We start from the raw sequence: 22783 nt of genomic DNA on the forward strand, positions 1-22783 counted from the left end.
AAGATCAGCGCGCAGTTGCACCATCCATACTTCAGCCTGACAAGGTAATGTGTCTTACCTCATACTATAGTCTACCCAATATAACTATATATGATAACATGTACAATAGTGCTGTATATACATCTATATATCTACTGCATATATCCATATCTGTCTGAATATAATCGTTCTATATACCCAGTGTTTCCCATTAATTACCTAAAGAAAATATTTTTTTAATATAAAGTTTGCCAATAGGGATGTATCAGTAGTATTGTCAGTGGTAGTAGTCGTAATAGTAATCCAGTATATATATTTTTTTCTCTAAAAAATAAACCAGTTCAACACAGGTACGTAACCACTTTTGCTTCATTTCTTTGATGGCTCAAATGTATGCTCTAGTCCAGTGGTTCCCAAACCTCTCCTCGAGGCACCCCAGCCGTTCAATGTATTTGTTAAATTCCACCACCAGAGAATAGAATAGAATAGATATTTATTTGTCATTGTTGGTACAACGAACATTTGTTAGGAACATCACCACTGGCATACAACATAAGATATAGCATGTGCGAAATAATAGTGTCAATAATAATAGTAATATAGTAATAAAGTATCAATGTCCCAATGTTCTCAATATATAACATACCATCATTGTCCCAAGTGCATTTAGTGCTAGTGCAAATAATTTAATAAATATAAATATTAAATATTTCAGTCCAGTGAGTTGATGGAAGGAGGGGGGGGGGGTGGGGGGGCGTTGACTTGCAAAGGATGAAGTATTGTATAGTGCAGCAATGCAAGTCCGGTTCACAGTTATTGTTGTAATGTGGGAGTGGGAGTTATGTCACCGCGGGTGGGATGCGGGGGGGGGGGCAAGTTGATGTTCATCGTTGAATCAGAACACCTGATTCAACTAATAAAGGGCTAGTTAAGTTGAATCAGGTGTGCTGGTGGAATTTAACAAATACATTGAACGGCTGGGGTGCTTCGAGGAGAGCATTGGGAAGCACTAGTCTAGTCAATAGTGTTTTGAGAACAAAGTTCATCATAGATCTAGCCTCTTTATTTTGCTCTCAAAGTGCACCAGATTGATGCATTTAACTTTAAAATGTACAAAAGAAATAAAGTTCAGGGGGGGCATGCCCCCGGACCCCCCTAGAGGGGCCAAGGTTCACCCACCACAGTCTCACAAAATCCTGTGGGAAACACTGTATACCTACTTATAGACCTGCATATAACCCATATAACTCTGAATGATAATGCTGTACATACTGTATATATATATCCACATCTGTCTTCACATATCACATACCTGCATGTAATCCTTTTTACATATCTGTAGATGCTATATCTATATATCTTACTAGTTACACTGTTGGCCAGTATGACTACTACCATATAGTCTTTATACCTGTATCACTGTACATATTAATATGATGGTAGTACTATATATATTTTAAACCCAGTTTAAATCACCTGTACATTGTATATTACTATTGGACTTTACTGTTACATTTTCACTCTGGTCGGATGCCAAATTTATCTTCGTTGTACTGTACTTGTGCTGTATAATGATGACAATAAAGTTTAATCGAATCTAATCACCCTTCAGCCTGACCAGGTAATGTGTCTTAACCGCAGCACTGTGAAAGTGTGCGAATACAATACGCTGATGATACACACACTTCGTCCCCAAATGTCCTGGTTCAGAGAACTGCCCATTAACCTCAACCACACCAGGAAGCCTACTCCTCCCACGCCAATTACCACCAGACTGGCGCACTGGCACTCACACACTTCTCACACACACACACACACACTTCTCACACACACACACACACACACACACACACACACACACACAGGGGTGATGAATCATTTCACACCTAATTTCCCCACCTAATGTCATAACAGGCAAAGAAATCTGATGCCATTTCATAATAAAACATTATGAGGACTGGAACCATTTTAAAAACAGCTCTAAACAGACACATCAAACAGTCCAACAAGTCGAGGGAAAATATCTAACGTAAGATATCTAGACACAAAACAATTGAGTGGAATATTAGGGGGGGGAAGTCAGGGGGGGGGGGGATTTGAGATAATCTTTGCAATGTGAATATTTGCAAAGTGCGCATTTCGTGAACTTTGATTCAAAAGGTTGATGTAAACAAGCCTGGTCGGTTCAGTGACCTCTCAATCACCCCCCTCCCCTACTGGAGGCTCGCGCCATCTCACACGTCTCCAGTGAGACAGGAAGCAGTTGTAACAGAGGAAGAACCACTTCCTCAACAGTCCCCCCGAAAACAACACCAGCTCTAATTATAATACTGTCTCACAACACGAGCGTGTTTCCACTCAGAACGCGGGCTAATGGGCACCAAGACAAAAGGCCTGGGGCAAGCTGGTGTAGGTGGGCCTCGCCAACAGGTGTGTATTTTTGCTGTGCGGCGTGGTCGTCGGGTTGTTCCTTTATTCAGCGGTCACCGCACATGACCGGCCATTGACAGCACGTGATGGAAACTACGTTGTAACGTATGTATGTGTGGGCACGGGGCCAGGTGATGTTAGGAAGAACAACGAGTGTATAGAAAAGGTTATCAGCTGCTAAAAATAATCTTAAAACAAAAACAGGAAGGTGGCGTGCGTAATGGTTTGCCTCGTGCTCCTAGAGATTTTACGTTTATTTCCTAATGCCACACCACAGGCCGTTGGGGTAGGGTGGGAGGTCAGTTTGATTGACATCCTTAAGAACCTGTGCATTGGAGGGTGCGGTTAAAAAGTGGGGAGTGTTTTTTTGTGTTTGCCCTCAAGTGCAGAGTGGCGTAAATAATGAGGTACCTTTTCCAGGAAGAGAAAACAATGAATTTCTGGAAATAATTTTTGTGAAAATGTGGGAAGTAGATACAAATTTTGGATTTTTCTTTCTTTAACACATTGTCGGGCGGTCAGGTGGCGTAGCGGAGATTGTGCTCGTCACCAATGCAAGAGGCTGCGGTCTCGACTCCCGGAGAGTCAGCATTGCCTTGGCTTGGGCTGATCGCTATACTAACTCGTTTGGCTGAGTTAGGGGGAGGGGAGCCGTGGGTGGGTCCTGGGCGTTGTGGACAGCGACCCCTACAGTTCGGTCGGGGTGCCTGCACAGCGAGGGTAGGATCTGGAGAGGTAGTGCGACCTTCCACACGTTACACTCTCCCGGTGAGAATCTGCGTAGCCAGGCTGGCTGCCGGCTGGCTGCACATGTGTCGGAGGAAAACATGCGACAGTCTCCGGCCTCCCGGACCAACAGTAGGGGGGGGTGCGCAACAACCAGGAAGGGGGTTGGGAATTGGCATAACGACAGTGGGATGGGAGAAAAAAACATTGGGAAAAAAGGAGGGGGAAAAAGATAATAAAAAAAAAAAACATTGTCCGCCATGCATTGTACCCAGGGCCGCCTCAGGGGGTGTGCGAGCAGTGCGGTCGCACAGGGCCTCGCGGGAAGGGGGGCCTCGCACAAAAATAAATAATTTTTTTTTTTTTTTTTTTTTGCGAGGCCCCCCCTTCCCGCGAGGCCCTTTTTCATCACAGACCTAAAATCTAGTTTTGTTTATATGCTTATATATTTCACATTAGACACGTTTGTAGAATGTAAGGTAGCGTCTGACTATTTCGCGCGTGCAGCATTGGAGGTTATGCCAGCCAAGATGAAGAGGACATCGTTCGGCAGATGGACTGAAGATGAAAGTTGTTGCATGTTAGACAGTTCAGTCAGGCTAGCGGCTAGCCATCCCGGCTAAAGACAGGGACAGCTAGTTAGCTTTAGCTACGTTATAATATTGAGTGCTAACGTATGGTTCAGTCGGAATAGCCATGATGATGTCGGCTAGTAGCTAGCTTAGCTAAAGGCTAACTAGCGTTAGCTAACCTAGAGAGAGCACGTGCAGCATTGTTATGCCAAGATGAAGAGGACGGTCGTTCGGCAGATGAACTTAGTCAACTCCACGCGGTTGTCTCCATCCTCTTGGACGTTTGGTGAGTTTTTAATGCACTCTATTCTATTCCCGCCGTGGATATCTCTCTCTCTCTCTCTCTTGGCAACGGGCCGACTAGCTGTTGTAGTAGCTAACGGTGTGTGGCCTGGTGTCAGCACCTGGTGCGAGGGAGGTGAGCTTGGTGTTTCATTATGAGAATATCTCCATGCTCAAGTCGGCTATAGTCCGCGAGGGACTTGTTGCCGGCACCGCTATGGTAAACACCACTCTGTAGTGGGACGTGTATTGCCTTCTTTTTCCCTTCTCTCTTCGTATGAGAAGAGGAAAACACAGCGGCTGTCTGAAGTGTTGGCCTGTATTGCTTTTCTCACGTTGTACAGTTTTTCAGTGGTAGCCGCATAGCTTGCTTCTGCGTTAGCTAATGGTTAGCGATAGCCGGGTTGAGCTAACTGTTAGCCAGTTAGCTGTTTAGCTACGACGTTAGCTGCTCGTTTTCGCTCGGCTGGGAACGTTAGCTTGATGCTATCAGTTAGCCTAGAGTTAGCTGTTAGCTTGTGCTACGACCATTGACATTAGCCGTGAGAATAGCAGGCCCTGGCACTCTGACTACGACATCATCTTTGACAGAAGATGTAGTCGGGCCTGCACCATGACAAGGCTCCAGCCATAGTTTCTTTTTGTCCCGCCAGCGAGAGGCCTTTCGTCAACGTGGAGACCCGTGTTGCGGCCTTTCGCCCTGCGTTCTTTGGTGCAGGTAAGATGTCCATTGGACATTACCCCACTCTTCCTTCCTTCCCCTCCCGAATGTTTTGTTAATAACAATGTTTTTTTCCAGGCAAGACATATGTTACTTCACAACATTTGGAGATACGACATGTGCTGTGTGTGAATTGTCTTGGTCGTTTGTGTAGCTTGGGTAGCGTTGGCCAAAGCTGTGTGTGGCCTGGTGTCAGTACCTGGCTACTCTATTTGCAGTTAGCCTATTTAGCTGATGTCGGCCATTGGCTCCTTGCTACTTTGTTTTCTCTGGTATAGACCCTCTTCTCTTTGGATTTAAGTGTTGATCTTTGTCCTTTTGGATCTATGTATATTCATGTTGCCTTGGTGAAGTTATCTTTTCCTTCTGTTTTGTTCTTCCATTAAAAGTTGAATATCCTTTAGGGGCTCATCTTTGCTTATCTCTCTCATACATGCTCTCTCTCTAACACACAGACACACAGACATGCTCTCTCTCTCTAACACACATGCTCTCTCTCTCTCTTTCTAACACACATATACATGCTCTCTCTCTAACACACAAACAGACATGCTCTCTCTCTATCTCTCTCTTTCTAACACACACAACTGTGCAGCGATAACACTGTATATTGACTGTAGAACGGGAGCTCTCTCTCGCTCTCTCTCTTGCTATATGTTGACTGTATCATGCCCAGCCTCGGGCAGCGCTATTATTTAAGAATATGTTGACTGTATGAAAAAAGAAAAAGAAAAAAAGAAAAAAGTTTAGGGGGGGAGGGGGGGGCTCACGTTTAAATCTCGCACAGGGCCTCGCATTTCTCCCAGGCGGCCCTGATTGTACCCATCCTTGGGCCAAGTCTGCCAGTGCTGTAACCCTATGGAGATGTTTACCTTCATTGCAGGGTTATAACTTTTTAAATATTATAGCTATATCGACATTACTATGGCCCATTCAACATCGGGTTTCTATCGTTCCGGATGTGGGAACGTTATATTTTTTCATTCATACATTGTCGAGTTAATACCGTCGTGAATATAAGTATGTTTTTAAGGTTTTCTGCAGTAATTCCTAAAACGCGAGTTATAGGCCCTGACGCATATGATAGATTATCGATTGGCGTTTCTTTCCTATACACGCTATATTTAAAAATTCAAATGTATATGATCGGTATACATTATGCGTGAAGGAAAGGGGGGGGGGGGTCGTTTATAATTCCTTGATAGTCAGTAGCGTCTTTTTTTACTATGGGTTGATACGTTGATCAGATGGATTGCCGTGAAATGAATAAACAATCGGGCTGAAAATAACGTTAGATTGCTCTTACCGTTCGCCGATGAGACTGGAGAAAAAATATAAATTTTTTTTTGTCTACTTTTTTCTCCCATCCCAATCTCTTATCGTCCAATTCTACCCTCCCCTGTCTCGAACGCTGTTAGGCCATGCCTCCCACAAGCCGGCTGCAATGTGGACGAAGCCTTACATCACGTGTCCCCTCCGGTACTCGAGGAAGCAGCCGTCGCATCTTTTCACCTGCACAGCGCGATCTCTCAGCGGCGGGGGTCTGCGTGGGAGGGACACGCCGCCCCCGTCGCTTCCTGATTCTGCTGCGCAGGCGCACCAACCGACCTGTAGGAGTCGCTGTCCACAACGTCCGATCCCCACCCATCAGCTTTCCCACCCCTAACACTGCCAATTGTGTTAGTATGAACGACCAGCCAAGCTGATAGCAATGCAGAGAGCTGGGCTCGAACCCAGCGTCTCCTGCATTGGTGGTGAGCGCCTTGCCTAGCCGCCACCTAGCCGCTATATTCCAATTATTTGACGTCGATCTGCTAGATCCATTTCTCGTTTGTATGACGCAATAAACGCCGAAATCATATTGATTATTGCGTTTAGAAAGCGATCCCAATGCACTCAAGTGTGCATCTAGATCCACACTACAAGATATTACTGCCGGAGGAATTTCCTCGATGCACCGAGCGCCACTTCCGGTTTGGCGAGTGTAACTCGCCCGACATCCACCAGGCGGCGGTATTGAGGCGGTGCAATATCAGACAGGGTCCAGCTGCAGCAGCGGAGGGAGGCTGGATGAATTATGAATGCCATGGCGAAAAAATGAAATATTGATCCCAAAAACGAGTTAACTCGTTTCTGGCGCACAACGCATGGCGGGCAATAACGAGTATACTCGTTTTTGGCGCACAATGTGTTAAGGCTGGTATAGCCAAGATACACACAGAGAGACAGGGGTAGGTAGGGAAAACGTGCTAGCAGGGGGGGGGGAAGACTTATTCTCAAAAATGGAAATATATTTCATGTTCTAATCTAATCTATTTTGTTAGCATGTCATGACATTAGCCATGTCAAATGTAAACTTTTACAAGTGTAGTTGCCAAACAGACTGTAAAATGGTTCAAATGAACAACTTTGTAATGGTAACAAGTGTACAGACTAGCTGCAGTGCAAGTGATTTAGCAGTAGCCAGTACCTAGATGGCCTTTGTGTATCTATAAAGGAAAATATCTCAGATTTTGATTGTAATTGGGTCTAATTTTCGATAATTAGACCCGTGTGCCAAGAAGAGCAATGGGGTATTGTGATCACTTGCGTCTGTAACCACGATAATGTGGAATTTGGATTCAACTTTGTGGATAGTAAAAGCCAGGGACCTGCACTATTGAATTGTTCTCGAATTGCTACCTGGAGAGGCTTGATGAATACAAGCACCAAAATCAATAGCATGGTAATGATTCACACGGCGGACTGTTATGATCGGGAGGGATTTGCTGTACCGTGAAGCAGGAAATAGTCCACAGACGTGCGCTTCAGGCTGGCCTTGGCCTTTTCGCTCGTCCAATCGATCTCCAGAGCTTCCTTCAAGGAGCAGAAACTGGCCTTCTGATTGGATGGAAGGTTGGAAAAGACAACAAGTCAAGAATGAATGTCCTCTTTAAAATACTAATTCTGAATGAGAATTTCCATCTTCTTTTCACATTAGTTTTGGAAGTGATTAAGTGATGCAACATGATTTGGCTAGCGAAACCAACGAGAGAAAGGGTTGCTTTTCATCAGGGTATCTGCAGGTTTCAACAAGTTAAATTTAAGACTTTTTAATACCAATTTCATGACCATACTCGCAAAAAACAACAACACATAGCAACACTGAATTGGCGGCTGCACTTTCATGCCAATTTAAACTATTACGCGTTCCATACAACCAGACGCAAAAAACAACAACTTGAATACAAAAACATTTCATATTAATATTATCTCATCTCCTGACAGCCGGGCTGCCTCCCCAAAAATGTAATACCAGTGCAAATTAAATGTAAGACTTTCTAATACATTTTAAGGTCTTAAATTGAAAATTATGATTTTAAGTATTTTTTACCTTTTAGATACCCTGTAAATGTCTCCCCTCACAACTAACCAGTGATTACATGAAAAGAGAGCAGAAGGTGAGGCTGAAAGAGCTTGATGAGTATTCTTCTCACCCACCACAACAACAACATCATCATCATCATCATCTCCACACACGACCTATCCCACCTTTTTGATCAGGGTGGTCTCGTTGGGGTCGACCTTGGCCTTCTTGGCCTCGGGCCCGTCGCTGGACTCCACCGGCCGCTTCACCACCTTGGGCTTCTCCCTGGGGAGGAGAGACGATCAGCAGACGATGGTCAAGACGGCTGCGATCACTAGTGCACAGCACACACATTAAAAAGGTATCCAGAGTTTTCCACCACTAGCGCTATAGCACTCGGTAGGAGGAAAGAGGTCCCTGAATACCGTGTATCATGCAGGAGGAGGAAAGAGGTCCCTGAATACTGTGCATCATGCGTTCTTCCGGCACGAGCACGAGCACCACACAGGCACACCACTGCAAAAACAGACTTCGCAAAGGTAATATGAGGTAGGACATTTACACTGCCTACTTGCGCATATGTAAGTTGTTTACATATGCTCATATGTAAACTTCAGAGTTAATTATATTGTTTACACTGCCTACTGCACTATTGTATTTGTATTGTATTGCCTGTATTTATAGCTTCTACCATTACCCTGCCCATACCTGTACATCCCCTCACCCCCATGCTGCTATGATGCAGGGCTCTACGCTAACCTTTTCCCCAAGGAGCACATGTGAATGAATTTAGGAGCGCAGTGAAAAAATTTCAAGTAACAGAGTTTATTAACAAACTATTTATTACATGCATATTATACTGTGCGTGCGTATACTAAGGGACAAACATCTGTGCAATAGCACCACCAAAATCACACATTGGTCCATGCCTACTAGACAAAGGATATAGGTTGTCCAGCTGATTTTGTATGTTATACTATAGTATTGTCACGATACCAACATTTTGACTTCGAGAGATAGGAAAGGTAATGGAATATATTATTAGATGACAGACATGGAAAGTTCTTTATACAATTCTTTAATTCATTATAATTTAAATTAATATTTTGACACTGTTGAAACGTAAATAATCAAATGATTCTGTTACAGCTGCTGAGCTATATACTATAGCTAATGTCCATCAATATCTTCCTTTTGAATGAAATAGGATCAGGAATCAGGAGAGAGGGGATGCAAAGCTCGCAGAGTTTTCCAGAGAGAGAGAGAGAGAGACAGAGAGAGAGAGTTTTACCGTGACGAGGTGCGTTTAGACCATTGCTTGCAGAATCTTCCTTACACATAGAAACAGCGTGACTCGTGAGATAAGTTGTCACAGAGCTGTCAAACGCAGGGCTGAATAGCTAGATGTCATACCTGTAGCTTCTAAAATTGAAGGTCTGCACTGCTCTGTGTATATTATGAAATGACAATTGCGCTTTGACACGCCCACTACCGAAAACCATTACTCGCACACTGTGCTCCTAAATGATTTTTCTGGTTCGCACAAATAAATTTTTAGGGGCAAATGCGAGTGATATGCTCGCACTGATGCCTGATCCCCAAGGGGATCAATAAAGGAATCAAAGGATCAATAAAGGAATATCTTATTGAGCTTAGAACAACAACAGAAGACTCTTATTAGGGTGGAAATGTGAATATAAACAAAAGTGAGCCGTTTACAAGAAAACGTCACTGGACACATTTAACCCTTTCACTACCACACTACTAACCTTCTGTAGTGTGGTAGTGAAAGGGTTAAAGGTGTCCAATGACGTGTGGCAGTGAAAGGGTTATCCTTCTGTAGTGTCGCAGTGAAAGAGTTAACCCTTTGGTAGAGACTGTGGTAGTGAAAGGGTTAAGGCACACGTTGGGATGAGGAGAGACCACACAGATGGATCTGCATGATGTGTGGAAGCAGTCACATACAAGACAACGACATCATCAGTCACCCTCAACAACTACACACATACACACTCACTCCACATAGTTGTGCTCCTGTCCGAGGTCGGAGAACATGTAACCGTGGTAACCGTGGACATCGCCGCAGAACACCTTGATGTTGTTTTGAGAACAGAGCTGGTCGATTCGCACCATCAGGTCTTTGGTGCAGCCGGTCAGACACACCTGGGGGACGGGAGCACAGGCAGTTAGGCTTACATACATTATATACAGGTATAATGTCCGCATACATATACAGGTATAATGTCAGCATACATATACAGGTATAATGTCTGCATACATATACAGGTATAATGTACATATATACAGGTATAATGGCTGTGTACATAATTATACAGGTATGTTTGTGTACATATACAGGTATAATGTCCGCATACATATACAGGTATAATGTCTGGGGTGCATCAAATTGCAATGCAAAAATTTAATCTCAACATATCAATCTGTCTGGGATTGCATTTTGTTCTGACACACATACAAATTATTTGTGCAAAGTTTGGGAAAGATTTGTTGAGATTTATAGGTAGCACACAGCATGTGAAATATATGAAAATGGGCCTTTTTGGGCGTTTTACTAGATAAAATGACAAGGCAATTCCAAAAACAGAAACGGCAAGAAATTGTTTTTGAGAACAACATTTATTAACCCTAACATTTAGCCGCATGGAACTGTGACAAGGCTCCGGTCAAACCTGGCCGCTTGACATGCAGTTGCGTGTCGCAGTTGTACATCATGCATTGCAAGATCTGGCGACCACTTGGCAGCTTGGTGCCAGTGATGATGGCATCTGCATGGGTTATGCTGGCGCCCAGACCTAAGTCATGGGTGCTCCGGCGGGAGCCTAAGGGCGGCGACGCCATCTTGTGAAACTCAATACCTGGAGATATAGTCGGAGAGCTGGATCCTGTGGTGGGTGATGGTCATGGTGGCGTTGAGGGAATGGAGTAAACTGTGATGCAGAGCCACACAGGCAAAGCTATTTATAGGCCCTTGGGCGGCTACGTGGCGTAGTGGGCAAGGCGCTCGCCACGAATGCGGAGACGCTGGGCTCGCCTGTTCGAGCCAAGCGCTCCACATTGCTTTCAGTTTAGCTGGTCGTTCATACTAATACACATTGGCCGTATTAGGGGGTGGGAAACTGATGGGTGGGGATCGGGCGTTGTGGACAGGGACTCCTACAGGTCGGTTGGTGCGCCTGCGCAGTAGAATCAGGAAGTGTCGGGGGCAGCGTGAGCCTCCCACGCGTTACTCCTCGCCACTGAGAGATCGAGCTGCGCAGGTGAAAAGATGCGACTGCTGTTAACTCAAGTACCGGAGGGGACTTGTGCTATGTATGACTTAGTCCACATTGCAGCCGGCTTGTGGGAGGCAAGAAACAGCGTTCGTGACAGGGGAGGGTTGAATTGGATGATACGAAATTGGGATGGGAGAAAATATAGAAAATGGGAGAAAAAGTGGATTAAAAAAAAAAAGCCCATCCCCCAAAAAGTTGCAGGTGCGAGAAAATGTTTTCAAAACAGGGTCTAATGTGCGGGAATATGGCAGCAGACAGGTTCTCGTGCTTGAAATGTAACAATGTTGCAACCTTGTGCGTGTAACACACACACACACACACACACACACACACCTCCCCCAACATGGCCTGCTGTTAGTGTGTGTGTGTGTGTGAGCACGCGTGCACATACACACACACTAACAGCAGGCCATGTTGGGGGAGGACAGCGTGAAGGGACACTTTGCCATAAAAACTGATGTACTGTTCCACCTCTAAATCACCTCGTATTGCAAAAATATTTTGCATGTATTGTTTTTACATGGATGGTAACACTTTTAGCACCCAGACAAATCAATACGCTGGAAATGTGTATTTTGATGCACCCTGCGACTAAGATATAATGTACATACACAGGTATAATGTCTATAATATACATATAAAGTATGTATAAGCCTGGTATTGAATTCAGTCTATGAATACCACCACTTCAAATTGTCCCAAAAGGTTTAAAATGTGGTGTAAGTAGTATTTATTTTGTAAAAATAAGGTCTGCATGTTAAAATAATAGTTCTACATTCCAAGAGCCATCACTCCACTCTGCAGTAAAATACATGATGTTTTGGTATCCCTTTCCCACTTCATCCAATCAGGAGAGAGAACTCCACTGCAAAAATGGTCTGACAAAAATAAGAACTAAAAACAAGTTTTAAGCACATAAAATAATGTCCCAGTGCAGTAAGCAAATTTGGCTTGGCAAGATTTCTTGAAATAATTTAAAATATCTAGGATTCTCTCTCCTGATTGGTGGGAATGGCATACCAGAACATGTATTTTCTGTTTACTGGGAGACCCATGTTACTGACCAAACACTATATCAGTGATGGCTGACAGAATGTAGAGCTATTTAACACAAATCTTAACAATGAAATATCACGTATAGCACCTTTAAGACATGTTATAACAGCTGCCAATGAGATACAATTTGACAGAACAAGGAAGCTGTGGCAATGTTTGGCAACATTGACACAGTTTCAAACTCAATATCACCCGTTTGCCCTCCAATACGTAAACAACTGGTAAACAAACTGTTGTTTACCAACAACAGCACTGACTGGCCAGTCCGTTCAGGGCAGGGCGGGGTGGCCGCTGGCCAGAGAGTAACAGTGGCTGCTGTAATCAACTGGCCGGTGGGTTGGGTCCACATTACCTTATCCTGCTGGCCAAGACCAGCACAGCCCAACACCACAGACTGCTGATAAGGGTATTGCAGCATCGCTGCCACGACTGGCACACTGGCATCACCTAGCTTTCATTGAGTGAGTACCATGCAGCAGGCTGGGGGGTGATCAGTGAATCATAAAAAGAAACAACGGGGGATGAGGTAATTTTCCTGTCGGGGGCAGGAAAATTAGCATCTATTTTTTTTATTCTATTTATTTTTGGGCTTTTCTGTATTTTTCACCCATCCCAATTTAGTCGTTATGCCAATTCCCTTCCTGGTCATTGCGCGCATTGCCCCACTGTCGGCCTGGGGAGGGGGAAATTTGCATCTCTATTCATAGTATTTCATTGTATGTCACGGCGGACATTTTGGCAGCCAAAAAAAAAACGTGGTTGCAAAACGACAATCGGGTTATTATCATTGATTGACAACAACCATGGCCACGGAGCAGCGTTCATGGCTTTGCACCATATTGGAAAGAAAGAACGGAATGTGTGTCCAATACCTAAAGTAAAAACAAAACCCCACAGATGAATTTTTATTTTTATTAAATGGTAAATGGTGCATTTATATAGCACTTTTATCCAAAGCGCTTTACAATTCCTCACATTCACTCACACATTCACACACCGACGGCAAAGGCGACCGTGCAAGGTGCCAACCTGCTCATCGGGAGCAATTAGGAAGTTAAGTGCCTTGCTCAAGGACACTTCGACAAGCTGCCTGGGAGCCAGGAGCGGGAATCGAACTGGGAATCTGCAGATTACCAGACGACTGTGCCACTGTCGCCGCATCCATCAAGCTGACTGGATAACAGATCTATATTAGTACAGGCCACACTAGGCCGACACAGTGCCACCACAAGCTACAGCATGATGCTTTGTTGACGCATGGCTCCCAGTTTTGATCACATCCTGTCGTCTTTCACTTTGTTCTGCCTCCAGATCATAACTGAATCCCTGGAGCTGATAACAAGCGGGCTGGTGGTCCAGTGTTTTTCATTATAGAGGAACTGTCAGGGTTTTTGGCGCTCGCTAACTGGTAACAGACAGGGAGAGCCAACTTACAAGCCTGGGGGGACAGGGGGGCTTTGATAATGGTCTGGCAGGGAATATATATGTGTATGTGTGTGTGTGTGTGTGTGTGCGTGTGTGCGTATGTGTGTGTGTGTGGCTCTATTATGTTCTCCTGGTGGCCTCGGGACAGTGTTTTCTGAAGGGGGAGTCAGACAATAAAAGGAGACAGGGAATGAAATGCTGAACCACAGAGGTGTAAAAGGAATACATGCAGAGAGATGGGGGGGCAGAGAGAGAGAGAGAGATGAGAGGACAGGAAGATTAGATGAAGAGGAAAGATACAGCCCACCTCTGTATTCAGTCCATATCAATTAGGCTACTAGGACAAATTCCACCAGACAGACACCAACCAGTTATCCTTCCATGGAGATAAATAAATCCATGGAAATATTAATGCAATCAATGCAAAGCAAGTGTTATTGGTCCCCTGCCCAGATGGAGCAGAATATTGAGATGAGGCTGAGTGAATGCATTATGTATTCCTAAGCAACAGGCACCATCTAGTGGTCAGAACAGACAGTGCAAGGACAGGCTGACTCATGACATAATGGGAGGGGGCAGTACTTATTGACCAATAAGGGCTGGCAAAATCAGAACTTCCTTCACCAATCAGATCCATTCAACTTTAATTTGGCTTGGCAAGATTTCTTGAAATAATTGAAAATATCTAGGATTCTCTCTCCTGATTGGTGGGAATGGCATACCAGAACACTTATTTTCTGTTTACTGGGAGACCCATGTTACTGACCAAACACTATATCAGTGATGGCTGACAGAATGTAGAGCTATTTAACACAAATCTTAACACAATCACAATCTTAAGTGTTCCTTTAATGATTAAAGGAACACTTATTTGCAATCTTCCCCAGAGTCAGACGAGAAGATTGATATGATTTTCATCTCCGTCAGTCAGTTCTGGAATCGTTGGAAGTTGCATTTCCTCTCTTTTGACAGAGCTAGGCTAACTGCTCTCTACTGATTCCAGTCCTTGTGCTAAACTAGGCTAGCTGTTCCATACTGCTTCCAGTCCTTGTGCTAAGCTAGGCTAGCTGTTCCATACTGCTTCCAGTCCTTGTGCTAAGCTAGGCTAGCTGTTCCCTACTGCTTCCAGTCCGTATGTTATGACAAACATGGCCGGTGGGGTGAGAACACAAGCTGCTGCTGAAATACGGTATCAAATTACCCTTTTCTCTCCAGTTAACGAACACCAGTTCTTAGAGAGCTGCACTGGCTGCACAAATCCGCTTCAAGGTGATTGGCCTGGCATACCTTGCAGCGAGGGGAACGGCTCCCTCCTACCTCCGGTCAATGGTCTCCAACTACAGATCCCTCAAGACCCCTACGCTCTGCATCTTGTATAACCCATCAAGACCCACTCCTATCCGAGCTCCTGGGGGGTCATCAAAGAGAAGCAGACTATTCTAGTCAGGACGGCTGAAACCCACCCAATTTTCCATCGACTAAAAACACACTTCTTCAATCAATATCTAAAAAAGAAATTCCTAAAAGACCTTCTTGCTGTCTTTTACTGTTATGCACTTTCCTACTAGGTAATCTACAATGCTAATGTCTATACTACTATGCACCCAAGAGTGTAACACTCAAGTTCGACACCATTTGACGAACAATATCACTTACCCTTAGCTGCCAGAGTTGTACCCTTCCTGCTGACTTGTTATACAGAACTTGTAAGTTGCTTTGGATAAAAGTGTCAGCTAAATGACTAAATGTAAATGAACGCTCTGGGCTGCCACCACTGGTCATCAATAAGATCAGCACCTTGACCTGACAGGTTAACAGTGATAGTAAATGTGTTTTATTGGCAACCAGTGGTGGCAGCAGAGAGCATCTGTCAAGCTTTCCCAGAAAACCACAGAAGAAGGCACCATTACCGGTTTGAAAGGAGACTTCGTAGAGAAAAGGGTAACTTTATACTGTATTTCAGCAGCGGCTCGTGTTTTCACCCCACCAGCCTTCGTCGAGACTCTTTGAGCTTTCTGTTGATCCCTTCGAAAACACAATGCCAACTTGCAATAATTAGTTAGGACAGGTTTTGACTGAACCCTCAGAATCTGTGGCGGTTCGTAATAGAGCTTTGTATATACACATAGAGATGAAACAAGGGGAAAGTCAAGCGGCCCTTGACTTGCTCCATTATTTATGAGTGAATAAGTGTGTCATGCAGACCCACAAATGCACTGCAGACTCCAACTCACTGCATCAAACTGTAGGAAGAATTTGTCTGGTTTGGTCTCTGCCCGGTCAGGGTCGGCGCGCACCTCCACCATGGGGTTGAGATACTGGGCACGTTCTAGAGAGGCCTGGGCTCGGTTCTGGCCCTGAGCCGTCACTGGGACCAGGAACTGGGCTCGACATGACTCCTCTGTTACCTGGGAAAGAAACGGAGAGGAAAGGGAAACCATTGATCCTCCAATCACAACTGTTGCTTCCCTCAGTTGTGATTGGAGGATCAAGAAAAGAGGGCTGGTTTGAGAGATCCAATAGAGATCTATACAATATAGCCACTGAACAGAACAGCTTCTGCTGTTCCTTTTATTTCCTGTAGCTGAACTTCATGATAAAGACGCTAACGGCTTGTGTGAATAATACTCCCAAACCGAATAAATAATGCATTTATAAGGAGATCCGCCAGGATTTTGGAGATGGGGACCAGGCCCATGTGTGTGTGTGTGAGGTAGGAGGGAAGAGAGAGCGGAGGGGGTGTGACAGCTTTCCCCCAAGGCAGTCACACTCGTGAACCCGCTACCTGCCTGTGACTGTGATAATCTAGTGTTATTTTATTGCAGTTTCTACTGCTGCTGCACACACTACACTACACCCATGCAGTGATTGTTATGTTATAGTCTACTCTAGAGCTATTTAGGAGGCGCTTTAAAACCACCTCCATCACAACAGTGCCAAAACACTCCTCCCCAACGGGCCTCAATAACTTCCGCCCTGTTGCACTCACCACCCTTATTATGAAGTGCTTCGAGTGGCTGGTCCTGAACATCAATTCACCTACCGTGAGATAGGGCTGCACGATTTTGGGAAATAATCTAATTGCGATTTTTCTGACAGATACTGCGATTGCGATTACATTTGCAATTATATATATTTTTTTAGCAGCCCCACAGAGGTTTATTGTAAAATGCGGCTTGCATCTGGCCTACGTGGTGAGTCTGTTCGGGACACAGAGTCTGAAATTTTTTCTTTTTACCTGGGAATCGATACCGGTACGGTACCAAACGGTATCTTTTTTTCTGTACTTTACTCTCCCTCTCTGAAGTCTAAACTTCACAACACACAATCTAAAACCCCTTACCTCTCCCAAACTGTTGCTACAACAATTTTTTTTATGTTGCATGATCATGTATATTTATTTTGTATTATAATTTTTTGTGTTTAAATATCAACATTATCTGGCAATCCTCAGTAAATACTAACTCCTCTGATGTCAGACCAGATATGAGACGCGTGCACACACACACACACACACACACACACACACACACAAGGAGAATGGCTTAAATGATTTTAGAATACTTCAGCTAATGAAGTTAAATGTTTATTATCATCAACTATCCAGTTCATTTTTATAGTGCAACGTTTTTCTACTTTTCTACATTAACACTTTCTCTGCCAGAGACGCCTAAACTCGTCATTCCCCGCCATGCTAATTCTGCCAATGACGCCGTAACACGTCATTGAGATCAATATTTCAAAAATCTGTGATGGCAATCATATTTCTCCCCCGGAGACTTGAGATCTACTGTTGATCCCCTCTCAACTCTCCAACGGTTCAAGAGCGCCATCTGGTGGCCGATCGGCGGATCGCCCAAACCGGAAACCGGAAACGGAAGCTGGTGCTCATTCCAATTCGGTCCGATCACTCGCTAATAGTCCCGGGACTCGAGCTAGACACAATGGATAGCAATCCGTTACCAATAACTCGATAAACAACATGATTTGGACGTATATACTATTATAAAACCTGGAGATGGATCGCATATTTCAACATCCCATAATAGGAATATTTCTGCTCCACGCTCATCGCTACGAGGAAGCTACGGTGAGTTTTAGCGTTTTTTTTTAACGTGTTCGATACTAACTGCTCTAATGATCATATCACCCACACAAGATGAATCATCTAACGTTGGCCACAGAATTATAAACGACCCCCCCCCCCATCCGGTCAACATCAGATGATAAGTAGTAACTTCTAGAAGCACGTCCATTTGAAATTTTTTATCTCGCGCAGATCGCTATCAAACTGTATTTGATCATCAATATAATGCATTTAGGGCTATAAATCACGTTCTGGAGAAAGCTGCAGAAAACGATAAAAACATACTTATACTTTAGACCTTATTTTAGTATGAATATGTGAATGAAAAAGTATAACGTTCCTACGTCCTGAACAATATATAATTGACGTTGAATGGGCCATAGTAATGTCAATTTAGCAATACAATTTAAAAAGTTATAGCCCTGCAAAGAAGGGGAACTTCTCCATAGACAAATAGAGCTGGCAGAGAGGGGTATAATGATGTACATAAGCCTGGCGAAGAAAGTGTTAATTGAACCAGTAGAGAGAGAGATGCCCCCCCCCCCTTTCCTTACTCAGCTCAGATGTTTTCTCTGTCTTGAGCAGGGTTAGCTAGGAACAGCTTTCTCAAGCTTCGCACCTTGGGCATGGAATGGGCTACAGGACCATTATCCACTTAGACACCCCGGTCTCTCTTGGTGAATTTAAATCTGTATTACATAACTTCCTAGAATGTTGCTGCTTTCTGTAGTCGGGTCCCAACTGCAAAATTACTGTATTACCCTGTATTATACACTTTTACTATCATGTAGAGTAGACTATTCTGCTTTGCGTTTTTGTGTTTACATGTGATGTATTGTATATTGTATACATGCACATTTATTATGTTCTTGTGTGATGTATCGCACATTTTATTGCTGTGTGATGTATTGCAAATGTTATTGCTGTCATCTTGGCCAGGTATCCCTTGCAAAGGAGATCTTGTATCTCAATGGGACTTCCTGGTTAAATAAGAAAAAAAGAAAAAAAAATTATTGCAGGCCTGGCGATTTTTAATTGCATCCTTTCAAATCGCGATTTCGATTAAAACTCGATTAATCGTTCAGCCCTACGCGTGAGAACAAGAGCACGGAGGACACCATCTCCTCAGTGCTACATTCCACCCTCTCTCTCTCGTAAGAGCAACACCCATGTGAGAATGCTGTTCCTCAGCATTCAACACCATCATACCCTCCAAACTTGGTGACCTTGTGGAAACCAAGGACCTCGATATTAACCCGTCTGACTTCCTAACCAACCGACCCTAGGATACACAATCTGACCTCCTCCACCCTCACCCTGAACACTGGCATCCCTCAAGGCTGTGTGCTGAGCCCCCTTCTCTACTCCCTCTTCACCCATGATTGCACTCCTGTACATGGCACCAACACCATTATCAAGTTTACAGATGACACAAGGGCGGTGGGTCAAGCAGACTCAGGATTCAGGAACAGCTTCTTTCCCTCAGCCGTCATCTTTCTGAACTCTGTACCAAGATGACAGCCCCCGCCTCCCAAACTGTACGAACTTTGAACTCCTATGGTAAATGGCTGCTTTTGTATATAGCGCTTTTATCCAAAGTGCTTTACAATTTGTTACTACATTTTTTTTTACCCATTCACTCACACATTCACACACCGACGGCAGAGGCAACCATGCAAGGTGCCAACCTGCTCATCTGGAGCAATTAGGGGTTTAAGTGTCTTGCTCAAGGACACATCGACACGCTGCCCGGGAGGAGCGGGAATCGAACCGGGAACCTCCGGATTGCCAGACGACTGCTCTACCCCCCGAGCCACAGTCGCCCCTGTTACCCATAATGTGCAAACTTTTAAATCCGTTTATACCTTCCTACTGTTTTCACTGTCAACAACTGCCCTACACTGTAATCATAACTCTCTACCTCAAACTATAGTCTGCCCATATAACTCTGTATGATAGCATGCCATACAACAATGCTATTTACTGCATATATATCCATATAAGTCTGAATACATATAATCCTATCTCTATATACCTACTTATACACCTGCATATAACCCATATAACCATGTACAATAATGCTGTACATACTGTATATATTTATACTTAGCAAATATATATTTATACACATCCGTCTGTACATACCTGCATATTTGTGATTTTATTTTATTTTTGACTACCTAAATGTTTATTGTGAGCGATCTGTAGTGCTGAATTTCCCTCAGGATCAATAAAGTACTTCTATTCTATATAATCCTATTTACATATATGTAGATACTATATCTATATCTGTACATATCCCTTACCTACTCTTACTAGTTACACTGCTGGCCAGTATGACATATACCATAGTCTCTATGCCTGTATCACTGTACAACTCTGTACATACATCTATAGTAGTAGTAGTAGTAGTAGTACTAATTAATTATATATATATATATATATATATATATATGACAATAAATTTGAATCTAATCTATTTGATCATAGTCAATTTGCACCCACTACCACACTGTGATTATTACATTATGATTATTGTATTGTAAATTAGTGCTATTTTTATCATCACTTATGGTGCTATTTCTTACACTATTTGTAGTGCTTCTTTCTTGTGCTACTTTATGTTGATGCTGCAGCTAATTTCACTCCTCTATGTGCTGTAACAGTAATGGAAGATGTGACAATAAGATCTGAATCAGGTAGTGTAGGAAACAGAGGGGGTTACAACTTGTGTGTGTAGCCTGCATATAATTCTTGATAGTCATTAAAAATATATATATAATATATAATAACGTTAGTCCAATTGTTAGTCAAATGTTTCATGGACTCACAATTTTCCCAAAATAAAAAACACAGAAAACATTGCAAATTGCAATAGTCACAAAATAAATAAAGTCAGATTTCTCAGATTTTTTTTTCTGAAACAGCTGAGAATGGAAGCTGAGAATTGCAGCTTTAGTTTTGATACTGTATCATCAGTATTAAAGTTCCAATATCAAAGATCTCCATTTCATTGTCTTTGGTGCCACCTATGGCGAAAAGCGGTAATATATACTTATTTGTACACATTGTACATTTTCGATACAATAATGTAAATATATGACTTATGGCTATAACGGAATACACATCGTCTTGTGTACCCTTTTCCCTGTGGTCTATTAGTACTTTATTTACATTTACATTTTATCTACTTTATTTATGATGAATTGAAAATGGGGGACCCTGATGTAAACAAGACGAAAGTCTTTCTCTGGTCTGCATCCCCTTAACAATTGTGTGTATTGAGCTGTACTGTATTGTACCCATTCTGCAATCTGTTAATAAAAATGTTCAATCAATCAATCAATACAGATTTTTTTGTTATATCTTTTCCAGGGAATGTCGCCACAGAAACCCAGTTCATAATACTTGGTAATGCTGCATAGGCAAGGGCTTTCATCAGTGGGTCATAGTCTCATTCACCATTGTGGGTGGCACATCATTCTGTGATAGACAATGACTTAAAGATGGGGGACCCTGATGTAAACAAGACGAAAGTCTTTCTCTGGTCTGCATCCCCTTAACTTAACAGTACAGTATTGAGCTGTACTGTATTGTACCCATTCTGCAATCTGTTAATAAAGTTTTCAATCAATCAAGACATTTATCTAATATGATCGTCGAGCCCTAGGGCCTAGTTAGTGTGATACATCCTTCAACAAACCATAGAGTTCTACAGAGTGCCTGTGTGTGTACTGTAGTGTGTACCTGTTCATGGTCCAGCAAGGTGATTCCCTTGACTCCAGCCAGGATTAGATTCTTGGCCACTTCAGCTCCCAGACCACCCAAGCCCACCAGCAGCACACGCGACCCTCGCAGTCTGGAACATAAACACAACAAGCACACAAAGGCAATGCAACTTCCCACTGCCCCATGTATGTGTGTGTACAGAGAGAGAGAAAGAGTATCGCATAGCCACCGGTCAGACAATGCAAGCTCGCTCACTGGGAGCAGACACAAGCTAAATTATGATAGATAGCTTAGCATGCTAGTTAGCTACCGACATACCTCTTTTGTGCATCCAGACCCCAGAGACGGATCTGCCGATCATATTGTGCCGCCTCTTCCTCGCTGATGATCGGGTCCTCCTTCTCAATCATATCTATCATTTCAGGTGAACTGTTGGATGATAACTGACGTGTAATGTATACGTTTATGGAGGTAACGTTAGTTTCAAATGCTGCAAGAGTCCCGCTGATATTGGTATTGAGGCGCTGAATGATGACGTAAACGGAATAGCCAAAACGGTCTCAGATCAGTTTGATTTTGGAAACAACTAATTAGGTAGTTAGGTTTGATTGATTGATTGATTGATTGAAAAGTTTATTAACAGATTGCAGAATGGGTACAGTACAGTACAGCTCAATACATACAATTGTTAAGAGGATGCAGACCTGAGAAAGACTTTCGTCTTGTTTCCATCAGGGTCCCCCATTTTCAATTCATCATATGACACACACAACATACAGATAGACAGTACTGCTACATCTATACATTTATGACATACCAAATTTTCAAATACAGTACTGTTTGTGATACTAAAAAAATCCAGAAAAAGAGTGTATATACATTTGACATAGAAACTGTGCATTGGAGGAGGTTGGGTAGGTGGGGTGGGGCTGTCCATTGGAGGTGGGGGTGGGGGGGGCACTGTACATTGGAATACTGACATACATTTGACATAGAAACTGTACATTGGAGGAGGGGGTTGGGTGGGGCTGTACATTGGAGGTGGGGGGGGGGGGGGTTGGGTAGGGGGGGGGCACTGTACATTGGAATACTGACAAAGCCATGTTTGGTCTTTATTGTACAACTGGGTTAGGACAT

General features: G+C 43.4%; 1 protein-coding gene across 1 annotated transcript in view; it reads right to left on the reverse strand.

Annotated features, from left to right (window-relative positions):
* Positions 1–22162, reverse strand: part of sae1 (SUMO1 activating enzyme subunit 1) — a 31858-nt gene extending 9696 nt beyond the window's left edge. The window contains exons 1-6 of the mRNA XM_084330932.1: positions 21965–22162; positions 21665–21776; positions 16065–16238; positions 10074–10219; positions 8242–8341; positions 7485–7590 (exon numbers count right to left, since the gene is read on the reverse strand). Coding sequence (XP_084187058.1) covers positions 7485–7590; positions 8242–8341; positions 10074–10219; positions 16065–16238; positions 21665–21776; positions 21965–22065 — 739 coding nt within the window. The 5' untranslated portion in view covers positions 22066–22162. The remainder of the gene's footprint in view (positions 1–7484; positions 7591–8241; positions 8342–10073; positions 10220–16064; positions 16239–21664; positions 21777–21964) is intronic.
* Positions 22163–22783: the final 621 nt, after the last annotated feature.

This window comes from Notolepis coatsorum (assembly GCF_963971535.1).
Source record: "Notolepis coatsorum genome assembly, chromosome: 1".
Taxonomy (NCBI): domain Eukaryota; kingdom Metazoa; phylum Chordata; class Actinopteri; order Aulopiformes; family Paralepididae; genus Notolepis; species Notolepis coatsorum.